We start from the raw sequence: 18,422 nt of genomic DNA, 5'->3' as shown, positions 1-18,422 counted from the left end.
CTCTATAGTTAAGAGTCTATTTTGGGTTATCTCTCGCTATCTCTCCTCCATTCTCTCTCTCTCTCTCTCTCTTTTTTTTTTTTTTAGAGAAGGAGGGAGAGTAGAGGGAGAGAATCTTAAGCAGGATCTTCATCGGGACGCCTGGGTGGGGCTCAGCGGTTGAGCATCTGCCTTTGGCCTAGGGTGTGATCCCGGAATCCTGGGACTGAGTCCCGCATCGGGCTCCCTGCATGGAGCCTGCTTCTCCCTCTGCCTGCGTCTCTGCCTCTCTCTCTGTGAGTCTCTCATGAATAAATAAGTAAATAGTCTTTTAAAAAAAGCACCATCTTCATCCAGCATGGAGCCCATTGTGGGGCTCATCTCACAACTCTAAGATCTTGACCTGAACTGAAATCAAGAGTCAAAGCTTAACCAACTGAACCACCTAGGTGGGCACCCCATCCTGTGTTTCTTAAATTCCACATCTGAGTGAAATCATATGGTATTCATCTTTCTCTGGCTTATTTTGCTTAGCATTATACTCTCTAGCTCCATTCATGCTTTTGCAAATGGCAAGATTTCATTCTTTTTTATGAATAATATAAATATATCATCTTCTTTATTTGTTCATCTATGGATAGACACTTAGGCTGCTTCCATAGTTTGGCTTAGATGGGCTCTTGTTAAAATAAATACATTTAAAAATTAATTTTATATCATAATCAGCATGAATGGCAAATCAGTATCCCTTGCAGTGAAAAATAACAATTAGGGCAGCCCTGGTGGCTCAGCGGTTTAGCGCCGCCTTCAGCCCAGGGTGTGATCCTGGGGACCCGGATCGAGTCCCACATCAAGCTTCCTGAATGGAGCCTGCTTCTCCCTCTGCCTGTGTCTCTGCCTCTGTGTGTGTGTGTGTGTGTCTCATGAATAAATAAATAAAATCTTAAAAGAAAAATAACAATTGTTCATATCCATTGGGCACTAGCATTCCCATTTCACCCTCATGATCACCTTGCAGGTGGGTGCTGGTAACAATATCATTTTACAGGGAAGAAATTGAAGCGTGAACAGGTTGAGGTAGGGACCTACCCCTTCGGAGCTGGACAGAGGCGGAGCCGGGCTTCAAACCCCTGCAGGCGAACTTCACACACATCTAGACCGGAAGTAACTAAAAAATAAAGATAAGGAGGGGCGCCTGGGTGGCTCAGTTGGTTAAGCCTCTGCCTTCAGCCGGTCAGAATCCTGGAGTCCTGGGATCCAGCCCCGCATAGGGCAGCCCGCTCAGCGGGAAGCCTGCTTCTCTGTCTCCTTCTGCCCCTTCCCACTCGTGCGGGAGCTCGCTCTCTCACTGTCTCTCAAATAAATAAAATCTAAAAAAATAAAAAATAAAAATAAAAACAAGGAAAAGCCAACTAGGTAAATAAATCTAGCCAGATCCTTCACCACTGGACCCAGAGCTGCGTGGGGTTAAAGGGAAAAGAGAGGGTCGGGGAGAGCAGCCACGCGCTGAGATGCTGAGATGCGGGGGATGGAAGGGGCCAGCGCGAAGTGGGGACATACCACCCCCCCGCCGCCGCCCTGCTCCCTCGCCCCCGCCCGCCGCGCCCAGGGGCGCCGGGCACCTGCGGGAAGGGCGGGGAATCGCGGCTCCCTCCCCGCCGCGCCTCTCCGCCCTCTCCCCGCCTCCTTCCCCGCCGACCCGAAGTCGCCCCCCCACCCGACGTCCAAGACCCCGCAGGCTTTGCCGCCCCAGAGCCAAGGTCCCCCCCAACGGCGGCCGCGGGCGCCCCATAGCGAAAGTTAGGTGGGAGCCGCCCCCGGCCGGGCCGCGGAGCCGGGGGTTTCCGGGAAGCTCTGCGCACGGGTGGCACCCCTGTGCCCGGAGCCACTGCGGTGCCCCGGGCATCCCCACCCCGCGGCCGGAGCTACGAGGCTGCGCGGGGGCCGAGGTGAGCGCGCGGCCGGGGGGGCTGCCCATCCACCGCCAGTGCAGGCAGGGAGGCGCCGGGCCTCGAACCCAGGCTGAGGTCCCCGGCGGCTCCGACCACGCGGCCGGACGCGCCGCAGTGACGGGCCCGAGGGGTCGCCCCGCCGGGGCTGCGCAGCTCCGAGGCCCGCGGCGGCGGCGGGGGGGCGGGGCGGGGGGCGCGGCGCATCCGTCAGCCCCGCCGCCGCCGGAGGCCCGGGCCGCGGGGACTCTTATTCTGACACGGCCGGCGCCCGGCTCTGCTTAGTCATGGTGACCTGCGCGCGCTCCGCGCCTCCCCCCGGCGCGCAGCGATGGAGGCGCCCGGGCCTGGGCGACGGAGGCGGAGCTCGAGCGCGGCCATGGCGGGGTGAGTGAGGCGGCCTGCGCCCGGGCTGTGGGTACGGCGGGCCGGGAGGGCCCCGGGGGTCGGGGGACGGGGCGCCGCGGGCCCGGGCGCCTCGGGGTTCCCGCGGCCCCGCGGGGGGCCAGGAGGGCGAGGCCCGAGTCCTGGCCTTTTGTTGGACGGCGCGACTCGAGGGCTGGCCCGGGGGCTACGCAAGACGGCGAGAGGCCCAGGAGCGCCCCGCGACCGAGGGCCCCGGAGCCCGGCGCGCTGGGGAGCTGGGAGCGCGCCTTGGGGCTGCCGGCGGAAAGGCCGCGGCGGGGTCACTTCCTCCCTTCTCCGGGCCCCGCTGGCGGCTCGGGCAGGGCATGCGCAGTCCCCCCGCCGCTCGGTGGGGAAGAGCCCGGTGTCCAAGGGGCACCGTCGGCCGCCTGGCCGGAGACCAAGAGGCTGGGCAGGGGCCTCGGGCGGGGAGAGGCGGCGAGCGGCCCTGGGCCCGGCGGAGGAGGGTGCTCCGGCAGGCAGTGAGGCGGGCAGCCCGCCAGCCACCCGCGTACTGACCCCTGAGCAGTGCCAGGCCCCAGGCAGGACGTTGGGGAGGCACATGCTGGGTGGGCGCGACCCTGACCGACCCGGGGCCCCCTGCCTCCCGAAGCGCCGGGGCTGAGAGCCGGAGGCGCCCGCCCGCCCGCCCTCAACAAGCCAGCGGCCGAGCTCATCGCCGTTTCCGACAAGTGCGGTGGTAGAAGTAAGACAGGGAGGAGAGGACTGCGCTGGGTCCGGGAAAGATAAAGGGAGAACCCGGGAGCCTCTTGCAGATGCCCCTCTTCTCCCGACAGGACCTTTCAAAACAGCTCGTGCCCTGGCCCTCCAGCCTCCTCAGGGTTCATGGAAACCTTCCCTTTAGCAGGATTTCTTGTTACACTCCTCCCTGATGCTCCAGCTGGTCTCTCTCGCTCTGCCTCCGAGCCTTTGCACTTGCTATTCCCTCTGCCTGGAAAACCCCTTCCGTGTGTGCATCCTTCTTGTCTCCCCTCTAACAGAGCCCCCGACTACCCGATTTAAAGTAACTGCCCCAGGCCACACTGTCGCAGTGCTGTGGTCCTTTTCTTCATAACCCCCCCCTTCCTACTCAGGTCTTGTTTTTTTTTATTTTATTTTATTTTTTTTTAATTTTTACTTATGATAGTCACAGAGAGAGAGAGGCAGAGACACAGGCAGAGGGAGAAGCAGGCTCCATGCACCGGGAGCCCGATGTGGGATTCGATTTGGGGTCTCCAGGATCGCGCCCTGGGCCAAAGGCAGGCGCCAAACCGCTGCGCCACCCAGGGATCCCAGGTCTTGTTTGTTTTACTTATGGCCCATCCCTCACCAAGTGTCCTCTCCAGGGGGGCACAGTTTATGTCTGCCTGTCTCCACTGCGATGTCTCCGGTTCCTGGTACACAGTAGATAATCAGTAAATGTTGGTGAGGCCAATGAAAGAATGAGCTAGACGTGCTCTGTCTAGGAAGGGAAGAGGTGGACAGAGGCGGACTGTGTAGGGCTTTAGTAGGACACTGAAGAGTTTGGTTTCACTCATTGTGCTGTAGGGAATTGTGGGAGGATTCGGCGCAAGGGAAAGACATCATCTCACCTGTGTTTTAAATTGGACTCTTGGGCTGGTGAAGCCATGTGGCGCTGAGTGAGCACAGATGGACATTGCTTCACCTGGGCTTGGGAAGGAAAACTGGTCTAGGAGTCGTTTTATTGTAAAAGAGGAGGCCTGCTCCCAGGCCCTGCCCCCAGTCCTGTGCTCTCCCTCCTCCAGGCCTCTGAGTGCCAGTGGTGGTGTTGTCCCTTGTCACCTGGAACCCCATGCAGCCGGAACCCGGGCCTAGCGGGGCTGGGGCCCGCACTCGATTCCTTCCCCTGAGGTCACAGCGCCCCGAGGGGGCAGGGGACACGGTGATGTACGCCTCCACCGAGTGCAAAGCCGAGGTGACGCCCTCCCAGCACGGCAACCGCACCTTCAGCTACACGCTGGAGGACCACACCAAGCAGGCCTTCGGCATCATGAACGAGCTGCGGCTCAGCCAGCAGCTGTGTGACGTCACGCTGCAGGTCAAATACGAGGACGCGCCAGCTGCCCAGTTCATGGCTCACAAGGTGGTGCTGGCCTCATCCAGCCCCGTCTTCAAGGCCATGTTCACCAATGGGCTACGGGAGCAGGGCATGGAGGTGGTGTCCATTGAGGGCATCCACCCCAAGGTCATGGAGCGCCTAATTGAGTTTGCCTACACGGCCTCCATCTCCATGGGTGAGAAGTGCGTGCTCCACGTGATGAATGGCGCCGTCATGTACCAGATCGACAGCGTCGTCCGAGCCTGCAGTGACTTCCTCGTGCAGCAGCTGGACCCCAGCAATGCCATTGGCATTGCCAACTTCGCTGAACAGATCGGCTGCGCCGAGCTGCACCAGCGTGCCCGCGAGTACATCTATATGCACTTCGGAGAGGTGAGTGACGGGAAGAGACAGGGAGCCAGGGCTTGACGGTGGTATCAGAAGGACCAGGGATAGATGGATGGACATCCCTGTCATCCCTGTCTTCCCTTGAGATGAGAAGGGTCAGATCAGGGAGCTGGAGAGAAATGGGCTTCTGAAGTCCTAGTCTGCACATCTGGGGTGACTGTGGGAAACAGCTGAGGAAAGTGAGAGCTTCATGGGTCTATGTCTGGGATCCCCAACTTCTCTGGGGTCAGGGGACAGGGTGCAGCTCAACCTTAGGGTGTGCTATTGGGGGCCTAATATTTCAGACAGTCTGCAAATATTTATTGAACACCCATGACATGCTTCCTATCTCAAATATGACCCTTAGACATGTTTCCTGTGGTCCATGCTGTGTTGTCCTTACCCTGTACTTGGTTTCATTTTCGGTTTTAAGTGGAGGAAGTTGTGAGCAGAAAATAACAGATGCCTTGTAAGTCACAATGATGAGCCCAAATTCTTGGGTGGCAGCCACTAGAGGTTGTGCCCCTGGGATGATGATAATAATAAGTGTTTGTTGAACATTTGCTGTGGGCCACCCCCTGTTCTAAGTGATTTCCATTCTTTAAATCATTGGATTTTCCCCCACTATCCTTTGAGGAAGTACCACCCTTAGGCCTGGCCCAACAGGGCTGTACCCCAGGCCCCACGCTTTAGGGAGTTCCGTGCTTTAGTGTGCCTTCCTGGAAATTCTAAAAGTCCTCTTCCAGTGGCTGGGATCAGCTGGGGTAGATACTGCCCTGGTTTCCATCTCTTTCCTTAAGGGGTGGATGTTCTCCTTCCCTCTCCCCTACATTGGGGTCGACCAGATGCCCTGAGGAGCGCTGGCGTTGGTCCTAAGGCCCATGGCTTCCTGGAAGGTGAGGGTGGTCTGTGAGCAGGGCTTTCCCACAGGCCTGCAGTGTTTCTTTAAAGGGACCGTGTGGGCTTGAGGTACCAGGACATTGGTGACCTACCAATATTGGTAATTGAGTTATTTATATAGACTAGTGCCTGACAAGAAATATTTGCCCAGGACCCTGTACACCCGAGGAGTAGCCCCGGCTCTGAGGTAGCTACTAATATAATTGCTCTTATAGAGGAGGAAAAACAAGGCATGGAGTGTTAGAGATACTTGCCCAAGATCACCTAGTTAGAAAGTAGTGGGCCAAGTTGCAGCTCAGCCTTCTTTCTTTAGAGCCTACACTTTTTCTAGAATATTCTGTCCCCATTACTTTTTCCTTTTTGGTCCATCTACCCTTTTGAAAAAGTAATTTTGTTGAAAATAGAGGTAACAATCTTGTAGTTCAAGCACACAATGATACAAAAAGGTACATAGTAGTGCCTTCACCCATCTACCTGAGTACTTAGGTACCATATGCCTGTAGCATTAACTCATTTAATCTTCTTCACAACCTATGAAGTTCACACTATTCGAATCCTCGTTTTACAAAATAGGAAACTGAGATTGTCAGAGACAGGTTGAGTGACTTGGCCGCGATCATACCGCCGTTGAGGGGAGTCAGCCTGTCACAGTAATGCCCTCTGCAGGTGGCCAAGCAAGAGGAGTTCTTCAACTTGTCCCATTGCCAGCTGGTGACTCTCATCAGCCGAGACGATCTGAATGTGCGCTGCGAGTCCGAGGTCTTCCACGCCTGTATCAACTGGGTCAAGTATGATTGTGAGCAGCGGCGCTTCTATGTCCAGGCATTGCTCCGGGCTGTGCGATGTCACTCGCTCACACCCCACTTCCTGCAGATGCAGCTGCAGAAGTGTGAGATCTTGCAGTCGGACTCCCGCTGCAAGGACTACCTGGTCAAGATCTTCCAGGAGCTGACCTTGCATAAGCCCACACAGGTGATGCCCTGTCGGGCACCCAAAGTGGGCCGGCTCATCTACACCGCTGGTGGCTACTTCCGCCAGTCACTCAGCTACCTAGAGGCCTACAACCCCAGTGATGGCACTTGGCTCCGATTGGCAGACCTGCAGGTGCCTCGTAGTGGCCTGGCGGGCTGCGTAGTGGGTGGGCTGCTGTATGCTGTGGGCGGCCGGAACAACTCGCCGGATGGCAACACCGACTCCAGCGCCCTGGACTGCTATAACCCCATGACCAACCAGTGGTCGCCCTGTGCTTCCATGAGTGTACCACGCAATCGGATTGGGGTTGGGGTCATTGATGGGCACATCTATGCTGTCGGTGGCTCTCACGGCTGCATCCACCACAACAGTGTGGAGAGGTGAGTGGCAGGGCCTGGAGGGGTGGGCTCGGAGGTTCCCATTGCTGACAGGCCCCAAGCCATTGGAATTTGGGTATTCCCCCTGTTGTTGAGTGCTTGTCTCTGTCCTGGCTTCAGGGAGGGGAAGCCTCAGGTGAAGCTGAATTCATGGGGGATTTATGGTCAGTGACCTTGGATGATGTGTCTGGGCCTGGGAATTGCTTACAGGGCTGTCCCAAACCCATACAACTCCTGCAGATTTCGAAAGAGTTCTATCAGTTCGAAGTTGTTATAAAATGCTAATTTTATTAAGACATGACACCTCACTGCCATCTGCCCCAAAATTGCTGTAATAAACTGATGTATGAAGTCTTCTGTGTGGAAGGTGCCCCCTTGGATGTGGGACCCTTGTGCAGTGTACAACATGCAGAACTGCGTGATGACCCTGTGTTTAGAGACTAAGGAATTTTGGCTTTTGACTTTTGCCAGACAGTCCTCTGCCTTCTCCTCTTTCAGGAGCTTGATCCAGGATACAGTTCTCAGCTGGAGAACTTGTTAAACTCCCTAGCCCACTGCTGGAGATCTGGTATTGGTGGGTTTGGAGCGAGGCTGGGGAATGGGAATTATAACCAAACAGCACACTTGTACGAAAACCATCCTGGGTGGCAGCCTAGTTGTTAGAATTAAGATTCTTGTGTCCTTTTTTTTTTTTTTTTTAAAGAATTACTTATTTATTTATTCATTAGAGACACACACACACAGAGAGGTAGAGACACAGGCAGAGGGAGAGGGAGAAGCAGGCTCCATGCAGGGAGCCTGACGTGGGACTCTATCCTGGGTCTCCAGGATCACACCCCGGGCTTCAGGCGGTGCTACACCACTGCGCCACCGGGCTGCCCAGATTCTTGTGTCCTAGAAGGCTGGGTCAAACCTCCAGCTCCTTGGTGACCCTGGTCTTGCCATTTCATCCCTCCGTGCTTCTATCTTGTTATCTAAAGATGATGGGGAAAGTGGGAGATGATAATAAGGACTACCTGCCCAATGGTCAAAGTGGGTTTTGCTGAGCTAACATACGACACAGCACAGGGCTTGGCAGTGCTATATGGTGGAGCCACAACCAGCGTCCAACAGGTGCGTGTGTAACCTTGAGCAGATGATGGCTGTGAACCTGTTTCCTCAGAGAAAAGCTCTGAGGAGTAAAGAGTTCAGGTGCATAAAGAATTAACAGCATATTGGGTCATAGTAAGTGTTCCACACAGGTCAGCTGTGATTGCTATTGTTACCGTTACTATGCCCTTGCAGGTATGAGCCAGAACGGGATGAGTGGCACTTGGTGGCTCCCATGCTGACTCGAAGGATCGGGGTGGGAGTGGCTGTCCTCAACCGTTTGCTCTATGCCGTCGGGGGCTTTGATGGAACAAACCGCCTCAGCTCAGCTGAGTGTTACTACCCCGAGAGAAATGAGTGGAGAATGATCACACCCATGAACACCATCCGAAGTGGGGCAGGTGGGTATGGGGGCTGCCAGGAGGGGAGTGAGGAGGAACACTGTCCCACCCCTGGGAGTGAAACTTAGCAAAGCCTGGGGGAGGCTTCCTGTTTCGATCTTAAACCCTGAGGCACACACGGGAGAGCTAGATTCTGAAAGTCCAAGTCCAAGCTCTTCTCTTCTGGCTTTGTTTCTGAAGGGTCCCCCAGGAGAGGGAGAAGGGGAGGGTGCCCCCAAGAAGGTGGTGGCTGGGGCTCTCAACACCAGGCCCTGGAGTCACTCTGTTTGCATGGTACGGTTTAGGAGTCTGTGTCCTGCACAACTGTATCTATGCTGCGGGGGGCTATGATGGTCAGGACCAGCTGAACAGCGTGGAGCGCTATGATGTAGAGATGGAAACGTGGACTTTTGTAGCTCCCATGAAGCATCGGCGAAGTGCCCTAGGGATTACTGTGCACCAGGGAAGAATCTACGTTCTGGGTGAGGCCCTGGGGGTGGGGATCTGGGTGGAGAGCACTGTTTAACCCCATCTTTGGGGGGTTGGGCTCAAATCCCAGTAGGAAGGCCTCTTGGGGTTCCTTCTCCCTCTTTCTTTCTCCTGCCCTCAGAAGGGGTGACTCTGCTCTCCCTGCAGGAGGCTACGATGGCCACACATTCCTGGACAGTGTGGAGTGTTATGACCCAGACACAGACACCTGGAGTGAGGTGACCCACATGACATCCGGCCGGAGCGGTGTGGGTGTCGCTGTCACCATGGAACCCTGCCGGAAGCAGATCGACCAGCAGAACTGTACCTGTTGAGCCACTTTTGTTTCTTGGGCAAAAAAATGGTCTGATTGAGAGTATTGTTGTTTTTGTACAAAAACAGGGACAAAAGAAAAGGCGACAGAGCAAATGCTTACCCTCCAAGACGGGAGGCTGAGATGCCTCGGTGTTAAAATGACAACTAGAAGGAAAAGAAGGCCAGAGTGAGAACCCATGAGCCTGTCAGAGTAGTCCCTTCCTGGGAGGGGGGTGTATGAAGGAGAGAGGCCCCTGCACCCACCATCCTGACAATAGGCCTGGGTCCCCTCCCAGCAGCCGCCACCTCCCTTTGGGGCAAAAGCAGATGCCGAGGTCAGGCCGGTTTTTGTTCCTTGTGTCTTTGTGATTGGTTCCTGGAGGCCTGGGAAGGAGCCAGCTGAGGCCTCGAGGGTGAGGCTCCCGTGGAGGTGTGGACCCCAGGGATGGGCCTGTACATAGAAACCACTGGATATCTCTGCCCTGGACAGTCTTTTTGTCGATAAGTAACCATATAACTTTCCAATGAAAATAAAGAACAAACTAACTAGTGTCTTCCACCCGGGCTCTCAGCTGGAGGTCTCGAACCTGGAGACAGAAAGGACTCTTCTGAAACGTACTCAAGTCTTTGATTTCGAGTTTGAATTTGAAACCAGTTCGTTTTCTCTGCGCATCGCATCTTAACATGTAGGGCATCTTTCTCCCCATAGGCAAACCACACAGGGCTCACTTTGTCACTTGTGGCTGCTTTGAAGACAATGACCTAACTCCTTGACGCCTCTCTTAGGGCTCCCCGGAGTTCTATTTTAAGGCAAACCATCCCCAACATGCCTTCCAAATCGGTGAAAATCTATCCAGTCATTTTTCTGCGCTTCAATAACACAAACTGAGCCTTTTATCGAGGGGCCTGGGTATTAAAAGGATAAAGGGGTCCTTGGGGATTTTCTTAGGCAAAGGGCTCAGTATAACCTGCCCTCTTCTGAACAATTCATGTGAAGGCAGTATATGGCCTGGATCTCTTTTTAGGCCAATTAACTCTTACTTGTATTGGGAGAGTAGAGCAAAGAGGAATGAAGATGGTCTCAACTATCCGGCCTGTCATAGGTTCTCCCAAGTAGCTTAGAGAGGAAATATTTGACTCTTTCCCTTCCAGGGAAAACCTTACCTCCCATCCCCACAGCTTCATTCACTCAGTTCACCTGAAGCTTGTCATAATTGTCCTGTTTCCTTGGTCCTCTTCTCAAGGTTTTTACTGGAACAAGAAAATCTGCCTTGGCTACATGAAATGGACAGGGGGAAGACTAGGAGTTGGAAGCACAATATCTGGATAGCCATTTAGCATTGCAGTGTCTTTGCACATTATTTGATCCTCAAGAGTGCTGGGAGCTAGGAAGGGCAAGCCTGCATTCTGTAGAGATGGAGGTTCAGAGAAATGACTTGCCCACGGTCACATGGCCACCAAGTGGTAGGGTTCAGGTTCAATTGGAGTGGACACCAAAGAAGCCACAACACGCTCTGCCGCTGTGTTTGTGAGAAGGGGATACAAGGAGGTCCCGTGGGGTCAGTGTGTATATCAGTGAACGTTCCGGAAACAGGGATCTTATCTAGAGTCGAGGAATTTGCAGGTAATTCGGTTGCCAGAAGCCACACATCCTACCCCAGAGTGGTGTTTCCTTATACAAGGGTTAGAACCGTGGTCTTGAGGTCAGTTTTCAGCCAATTCAGTAAAGCAGTTTGGGTATCAGCCCTGTGAAGTTTCTTATCTGCAAAAATGGTACTTGGGCACTGACTGGGCATTAGGCCCCATGTAAGCTGCTGGACCAAGCAAGGTGAGTATTTACATTCACTTTCTAATTCTGCAAAGACAACTTTAAAAAAGATCTCACTGTGCTAGTGAACGGATCCCAAATGAGCCTTGTGGAAATTACAGCCTCACGGAGTAGAATGACCAGCCCGTCCTGGTTTGCCCAGGAAATTCCCAATTTGAACACTGAAAAGGCTGGCACCCCAGAACCCCTCAGACCTGGAGTAAACCAGGCCAACTCTACAGGTAAGCCTGATGGTGAAGCAATATTAAAAGTGTGCTGATGACAGGCTGCTGAGGGTCATGGTTAAATTCCCCCTTGAAAGTCCGTGGCTCTGGAAGCTATGTGGACGTGGCTTGGTTGCAGATTGGGGTGCATTGGGAAAGGAGAAGCAGCTGTCGCATCAGCCAGGTGAGAGGATGGCCCTTTGGATTAGGCTGTGGGAATGGAGAGAGGTCAAATTTACAGGTGAAGAGATTGATGAGACAAGAGGGGCAGAGAATTAGGAATGTTCCTGGGTGGCTTCAACCTTAAAACAAACAGCCTGGGGCGGGGGCGGGGGGAACAGCCTGGGGGTAGAGAAGCTTTGAGGAGGCTGCAGGTATAGAAGGAAAGTGGCAATGTTTGGGGGTGTGTCTGGTTTGAGGCCTCGAGATACAATTGTTCTAGGAGTGTGCACAGTCATTTTTTAGCCTTCAGGCTTTAATGCTTCCAACAAGTAGTTCTGGAATGACTGTTTTACCAGACCCGAAGGGAAGTGTTCAGACACAGGAACAGGCATGAAACAGTCTCTTTCTCGGAGAGCTAGAGTGAAGGATCACAAGATGCATATGTAATTAAGTTAAAAGGTAAGTCCTCTGAAGGCCAGGAGGTTGACCAAGGTCAGAGGCCCTGAGAAAGCATTGTTGAGGAGGTGGTCTCACAGAAACCAAAAGGAACCGATACAGTAAACTAGGTGAGGAAAGGAGTGGCAAGATTCTGGACAGAAGCATCACATTCAAAGGTCCGGTGGTACTGGGGAACAATCTAGATGAAGCTCTGAGAGGGAGGAGGAGCATGGGGTCAGAAGAAGCCCTGTGGACCATGCTCATTTCTCTCTGTTAAGTACCTAAGTATTAGCTTAAAAAGAAAAACAAGAACATTATAGATAAAGCTGAAATGTTACTATCTCTTCATTCCAGCCCCCTCTCAATTTAAATCAGACTGCAATAATGTTCTATGTGTTTCCTTACAAAAATGGCATAATTTTGCCCATATTATTCTCCAACTTGCTCCCCTCCCCCCCCCCCGACTTCTAGATCTTTCTATTTGTGACATCACATTCCTTTTGCCAACTACCCACGTTCTGTTTTATCTCTTCCGGTACCGACAGACATTTAGGTCTTCTCATTTCTCAGAATTACAGATAAGGGTGAAATGCCTACTTTTAACCATGTCTCTTCGGGCACAAATGTGTATAGTTCTCCAGGGGAATACTAAGACGTGCAACTTACTAGATCTTAGGTAAGCACAGCTTTCCTTAGATGCTTCCAGATGCCTTCCAAAGTGGTTGTTAACAAACCATGTTCTTACTGCTTTTAGAAGTTCTTTATAAATTTAACACAAATTTATCACTCTTCCTTCGTGTTTCTTTTATGTCATATTTAGAAGGACTTTTGGCTCTTGCCATTTTCCTCAGCTTCCTACCCATTTGTGAAGTTATCTCCTGGCCGTACACTGTTTCTGCTGAGGTTAACCAAACTTGAGTTTTGATGGTTCTGTTGAAACCAAGAATCCTGACTAATAGAGACATCAAGAAATTTTTGTAATATCTTTTTTCTTCAGATATTAAGTTTTGTTTTTGTACTGTTTTAAAATCCAACAGGAATTTGTTTATATGTATGGTATCAAGTAGGAATTTAATTTTTTTGTATGGATAGGTATTGCTGCTTGACCATTTATTTTTCAAACCATTTCTTGACTAATTAATTCTTTACCCATGGTTCTGAAATGCTATCCTAATCACATACAAACTTCTCACGAATGCACAGGATCTGAATTCTGTTTGACTTTCTGCTGTTTTACCTAAATATCCATTTTTGCATCAATTTCTACATTTCAATTACTACAGTTTTATAACATGTCTTAGTATCAGAATAAGTTCCTTCTCCCTTTTCTTCCTTTTTTTTTTTCAAAACAAAACAAAACCTTGAACTGTTCCTGTTACTGTATATTTATTCTTTGCTTCATGGATGAAATTCCATGAAAAATGAAAATTTTAATTGGGTTGCATTAAAATTGTCCAGTTGGGGAGTTATAATATTTTTACAATAATAAGTCTCTCCATTCATGAACTTAATGTATCTATTTAATGAAGTCTTCTTTGCTGGCTTAGGAAAGCTTTATAACTTCTCCACATAGGCCTTGCAAAAGGTTTATTCATGGGGGTTTTATGGGTCTGGTTGCTGTTGTCAATGAGATATTTACTTCTCAATCCTTTACAATTGGTATTTCTGAAGAAAAAAAAAAAAGGTATTTCTGGTATATGGGAAAGTTGTTGATACAGATATCCCAATCTTCCACCAGCCTCTTTCTAGTTTTGTTTTGTTTTAGCAGATAGTTAAGTCATCTGCAAATAATAGTGGAATGTCATCTTTTCCAGTAGTTATACCACTCATTTATTTTTCTTGCCTTATAGCATTAGCTAAGACCCTCTGTCAAAATGTTGGTTAGTTGTGGGAATAATGGGAATAGTTGTCTTATTCCCAATAATAAGGTGAGTGCTTCTAACGTGCTACCATTAAGTCTGATATTTGCCAAAATATTTTCTGTAAGCTATACTTTAAGATTTGCTGGAACTTTTTTCAAGTTCTTCTTCTATGACTAGTTTGCTATGTGGTGTTTGGGGTTTTTGTTGTTGTTGTTGTGGTTCGTTTGTTTGTTTTTAATCATAAGTGGGTGTTGAATTTTCCAGAAGTCTCTCATTCAATAGGTGGGTCACAAGAAATTGCATTTCTTACATTCCCAGTTGATGCTGTTGCTACTCATCCAGGGACCACACTGGAAGACATACTGGTGTAGAACAAGAACAGGGATCCCTGGGTGGTGCAGCGGTTTGGCGCCTGCCTTTGGCCCAGGGCGCGATCCTGGAGACCCCGGATCGAATCCCACGTCGGGCTCCCGGTGCATGGAGCCTGCTTCTCCCTCTGCCTGTGTCTCTGCCTCTCTCTCTCACTGTGTGCCTATCATAAATAAATAAAAAATTAAAAAACAACAACAACAACAAAAAAAAACAAAAACAAGAACAGTGGGTTAAAGACATTCTGAGAAACATTTAAAGAGTAAATGGAAGAAAAGCCCCAACAAACAGCAGCTGCAGAAAAGCATGAGAGAAATGAAGAAAAGTATAGTGTCACAAAAGATAAGTGGAGAAAAAGTCTAGCACAAATTTTTTTTAATATTAGGGAGTATCCCCCCCCTTTTTTTTTTAAAGATTTTATTTATTTATTCATAGAGAGAGAGAGAGAGGCAGAGGGAGAAGCAGGCATCATACAGAGAGCCCGATGTGGGACTCGATCCAGGGTCTCCAGGATCACGCCCTGAGCTGCTGGTGGCGCTAAATCGCTGCACCACCGGGGCTGCCCTAGCACAAAAAATTTAAGGAACAATGCTATGAGGCACAAAGGACTTCAGAAAGAACCCTTCAAATGCCCACTGGATCTGGTGACTGGAAAGTTAACTGAGAACCTTTTTGGTAGAATCATTGAAAGTAGAGCAACAGATTCCTTCAGTAAATGGTTATGGAGTGCCTCCTTGCAACAGGTACTGTTGCTGAGAAGACAACACTGAATCAGTGCAGGAAACTGAGGAAGAGAATATGAATATCTCTTCTGAGGCATTTGGATGAGAAGAGGCGAAAAAAACTGGATGAAAAGCTATAGCAGAACAAAGAGTTCAGGGTGGGTTTGGGGTTTTGTTTTTGAGATTTGAAAGAGCCTGTTTATAAGCTGAGGGGAAGTTTCCATATAGAAAGATTATCAAAGATGAAGGTGAAAGAGGGTGGATTCATAGTAATGGTAAAAATAACTTCCTGCTCTCAATCAAGTGGACAGTGTCTAAGGTAACTTTTAGCTCTGTGAAGGGCACTGTAGTTCTGGATGCTTAGAGCCCCTTGCTTTGTGCAATACAACATGCCTTCGATTCAATGAATATCTTCTCCCTTGGGTGTGCATTCTGGTTTTAAAAAATAAGTGTTAGTGGAACTAAATATTGCAGAAGATAGAACTTAAGGCGGGGGGGGGGGGAATACACTAGAATCAACAGATTAGCCTTGAGACCCATGTCTGGCACTTCAACTTGGTGCAAATCCTCTCTGTGCCTGGCTTTCCTCGTCTGTAAAATGGGGATAACCACCTAGCACCTGGCACACAGTAAGATACAATAAGTGTAGTCTCACAGAAGGGAATGAGGTAAGTACTGGGAATCTGAAATGCTAACATTCATCAGGATTATCGAGGGTGTTACCATTAGCATGCTAATGGTATAACATTTAATGACCTCAGAGCACTTCACATGTTTTACTTAAAATCCCTCAGTGGCTCTTGTAACCCGTGAAAACTCAGTGCTTCCACCAACCCATCTGCCTTATTTTGTGATGGTTTTGTAGCTCCCCATAACTCTAAGCTAATTCGGGAGGTGTGGTCGAAAAGGAAGGCAGCACCCTCTTGTGGGCTTCCAGGCGGAAAGAGGAAGTATTGCCAGAGACGGAGAGCTAGAAAAGGAACAAGATTGGAGGGGCCCAGGGTGCAAAATTACCTGACCTTGGCTTGTTCCTATTTTTTAAAATTAGCATTCTTCAAAACTTCTGGGTAAATTATATTTATAGTAAATGAAACAACTGCAAATGCCTCAGGAAGCTCCCCCTATTTAAAGAACTCTCCTATGAGCACCACATCCACACCTCAGGGCCATAACTTTGATTTTCTTAGGCCACACCTTACGCAGGGCACTCAGGAGCACCTTTCAGACTACACATTCCAGGATCTGCCCTGATTAAATCAGCTGATAATAACTTTGGTGGGAAATTTTAAACCGACTTGCCCAATGCTGCTTTCAGCTGCCTCTTTGCCTTCACTTTCTCTTAGCTTCAGGGTCAGGAAAGGTGAATCGCATTAGCCAAGGAGGTGGTGTTTAAATCTCAGTTATGGCAGGTACATCTCTTTCATGTCTACTGCATGTCTTGTCGTTATGCATCATCTCTCCCTGGTCATCTCTCAATCCCACTAAGGATGCACCAAGTGAAGAGTCGAGGCAGGGCCAACAAATACTTCGGTGCCTACCCTGTCCCAGGCACTGGGTAGAGACGACTAGGAGCAGGCAGTTTCTGTCCTCATGCAGCTTGTAGTCAACCAGGCAGGAGACAGACTTTTTGTTCCCTGATGAACAACCACAAACCCTGAGGAAAAAGTAGCCTGCAGAAGTCAGAAGCACAGTATTTGTGGGCCTCATATTCAGAATTATTCTCTATTCTTCCATCTTGTTCACCACTTGATGAACACAACAGGAATGTCACACGTATTTGAATATGGATGAGACAATCCTTGACCCCCGTGGCGGGGGCACTGAAGCGTTGTGGGATTGAATGGAATTGGCCAGCTCTTCCAGGCTGCAGATTTTGCCAACTCTGTGCTCAGTCTTTCAGGATTTCAGTTCAACACCAGGAAGCCCTCTTGACCTCCGTCTAACCCTCACCATCAGATCTCTTGGGACTTCATGGGCCAGAGTAATCCCTCTTCAGGCAACGGTCCTACACATACCCGGTGACTCAATTAAGTGCCTGCTGACCATGTCAGGAACCGTGAGAAGCCCCTGATATTTTAAGGCAGCTTTAGATCTTTCCTGCGGCTTCCATTTTGGGAGAAACAGCCCCAGTTCCTTAAAGAACCTCTCGGGGGACACAGTAAGTGCCTGTGTCAGCCAGTCTCTCTCTGTCTCTCTCACACACACACACACACACACATTGGGGCCAGCTGAGTCTCCCCCGTCCCCCTCGAAAGCTGCGGGCAGGAAAGCACGTTGTGGGACGGCTCAAATTGCAGAGAAAAGCCGGATAATGCTCCTTGGGGCTGTGGGGACGGCAGTGACAGGAAACCCTCAGCCAAGGGGGCGTGACCCCAGGCCCTTTGTTAGCAAGGAACACTGGGGACACTTGCGGAGGGGGGAATGGCAGGAGAGGGGACCTCTCGACGAAAGGGTGACGCCTGGGTGCCTTAGGAAAGACGATGCTGGGGCCCCTCAGGGAAGGGGACTGACGCCGGGTCCCCTCAGGAAGGGCTGATGAAGCTGGAAGTCCACCTAAGGAAGTATGAATGGCTCTGGCGTCCTCCTCAGGAGGAAGGGACGATGCTAGGGTTCACCTCCAGAAGGAAAGACGACGCCGGGGTCCTCCTCGGGAAGAGGGAACATCTCAGGGTTCCCTCTTGGGTAAAAGGGCTGACGGCTCCGGGAAAAGGGGGGCAAACGACGCCAAGAGTTCTTTCAGGAAGGGAGGCTGACGCTGGGGTCCCCTTAACAAGTGGGAACCACGACGCACGAGGTCACTCTCAGAGAGTGACGCCAGGTCCCCTCACCCACCTGGAGGTTCGAGCACCTGCAGCCGCCCGAGCTGAGGCAGCTCGCTCAGCCCTCGGGCTCCCAAGGCGAAACGGCCGCGCCCCTCATTGGCGGCCTACTCGGCTAATGACAGCCACGACAGCCAATCGTAGCGCAGGAGGAAATCTCCCGCGTGCCCTCGCCACGCCTTCCTCTCGGTCTGCGCGTGCGTGCATTTCCGAACCCGCTGCAGTTCCCCAGCTCGGCTCTGGGTGGCGCTTGGGGGCTGGAGCTCCGCGTCCGGTCTCCCCAGCCCGTGACCCATTTACAGTAGAATACTTCGTAAGGCTGTTGTGAGAATCCAGTGCAATAACACGTAAAACAAACAGCGTCTGGCACCTCGTAACCTGGGCAGTTATTATTTGCATTCTACAGCGGGGGAAACTGAGGCACGGAACAAGTAAATAACCTGCTCCAAGGAACTCAGTCATTAACTGGAGGCGTGGGAGCTAGACTCCAGGCAAGCTGAATCCAGACTCTGTGTGCTTATCTACCATGCTTTTGTGCCTCCCAGATAACAAACACCGGGTATTTCTTTACCCTCATTATAAAATTAATACCTGCTCACTGCTAAAGTTCAGAAATCAAAGACTACGGAACGGAAAATACAGATCTCTCCGAATCCTACCATTGGAGACATTGTTAATATTTTGATGGACAAACTGCCTTTTCTACGCACATATCTTTTAGTAGGATCATGTAATGCAG

The 18,422-nt window shown here is 50.9% G+C and overlaps 1 protein-coding gene and 1 long non-coding RNA gene across 3 annotated transcripts; one reads left to right on the top strand and one right to left on the bottom strand.

Annotated features, from left to right (window-relative positions):
- The first annotated feature begins 1,682 nt into the window (after positions 1–1,682).
- On the top strand, positions 1,683–9,839 carry KEAP1 (kelch like ECH associated protein 1). 2 transcript variants are annotated; one of them, XM_041762600.1, is made up of 6 exons: positions 1,683–1,928; positions 4,100–4,785; positions 6,346–7,031; positions 8,313–8,518; positions 8,803–8,979; positions 9,134–9,839. In XM_041762600.1, exons 2-6 carry the CDS (start codon positions 4,147–4,149, stop codon positions 9,298–9,300), a joined length of 1,875 nt encoding a protein of 624 aa, XP_041618534.1. In that variant the 5' UTR covers positions 1,683–1,928; positions 4,100–4,146; the 3' UTR covers positions 9,301–9,839. The 2 variants fall into 2 exon arrangements, with proteins under 2 accessions (XP_041618534.1, XP_041618533.1); XM_041762599.1 differs by lacking the exon at positions 1,683–1,928 and adding an exon at positions 1,986–2,315.
- A 3,441-nt stretch (positions 9,840–13,280) lies between these two features.
- LOC121495317 lies at positions 13,281–14,272 on the bottom strand. The gene is made up of 2 exons (XR_005988959.1): positions 14,084–14,272; positions 13,281–13,576 (listed from the first exon to the last, which is right to left on the bottom strand). It is a non-coding gene; the product is annotated as an uncharacterized LOC121495317 (long non-coding RNA).
- Between the last annotated feature and the right edge of the window lie 4,150 nt (positions 14,273–18,422).

Source organism: Vulpes lagopus, chromosome 7 (genome assembly GCF_018345385.1).
Source record: "Vulpes lagopus strain Blue_001 chromosome 7, ASM1834538v1, whole genome shotgun sequence".
Lineage (NCBI taxonomy): Eukaryota > Metazoa > Chordata > Mammalia > Carnivora > Canidae > Vulpes > Vulpes lagopus.
This window is presented reverse-complemented; position numbering and strand designations above follow the sequence as displayed.

Excerpts from the sequence above, each read along its gene's own strand:
- KEAP1 (XM_041762600.1), top strand. The coding sequence starts at position 4,147 with ATGCAGCCGGAACCCGGGCCTAGCGGGGCTGGGGCCCGCACTCGATTC. Across the intron at positions 7,032-8,312 it reads CACCACAACAGTGTGGAGAG|GTATGAGCCAGAACGGGATG; the intron begins GTGAGTGGCAGG and ends ATGCCCTTGCAG. Across the intron at positions 8,980-9,133 it reads GGGAAGAATCTACGTTCTGG|GAGGCTACGATGGCCACACA; the intron begins GTGAGGCCCTGG and ends CTCTCCCTGCAG.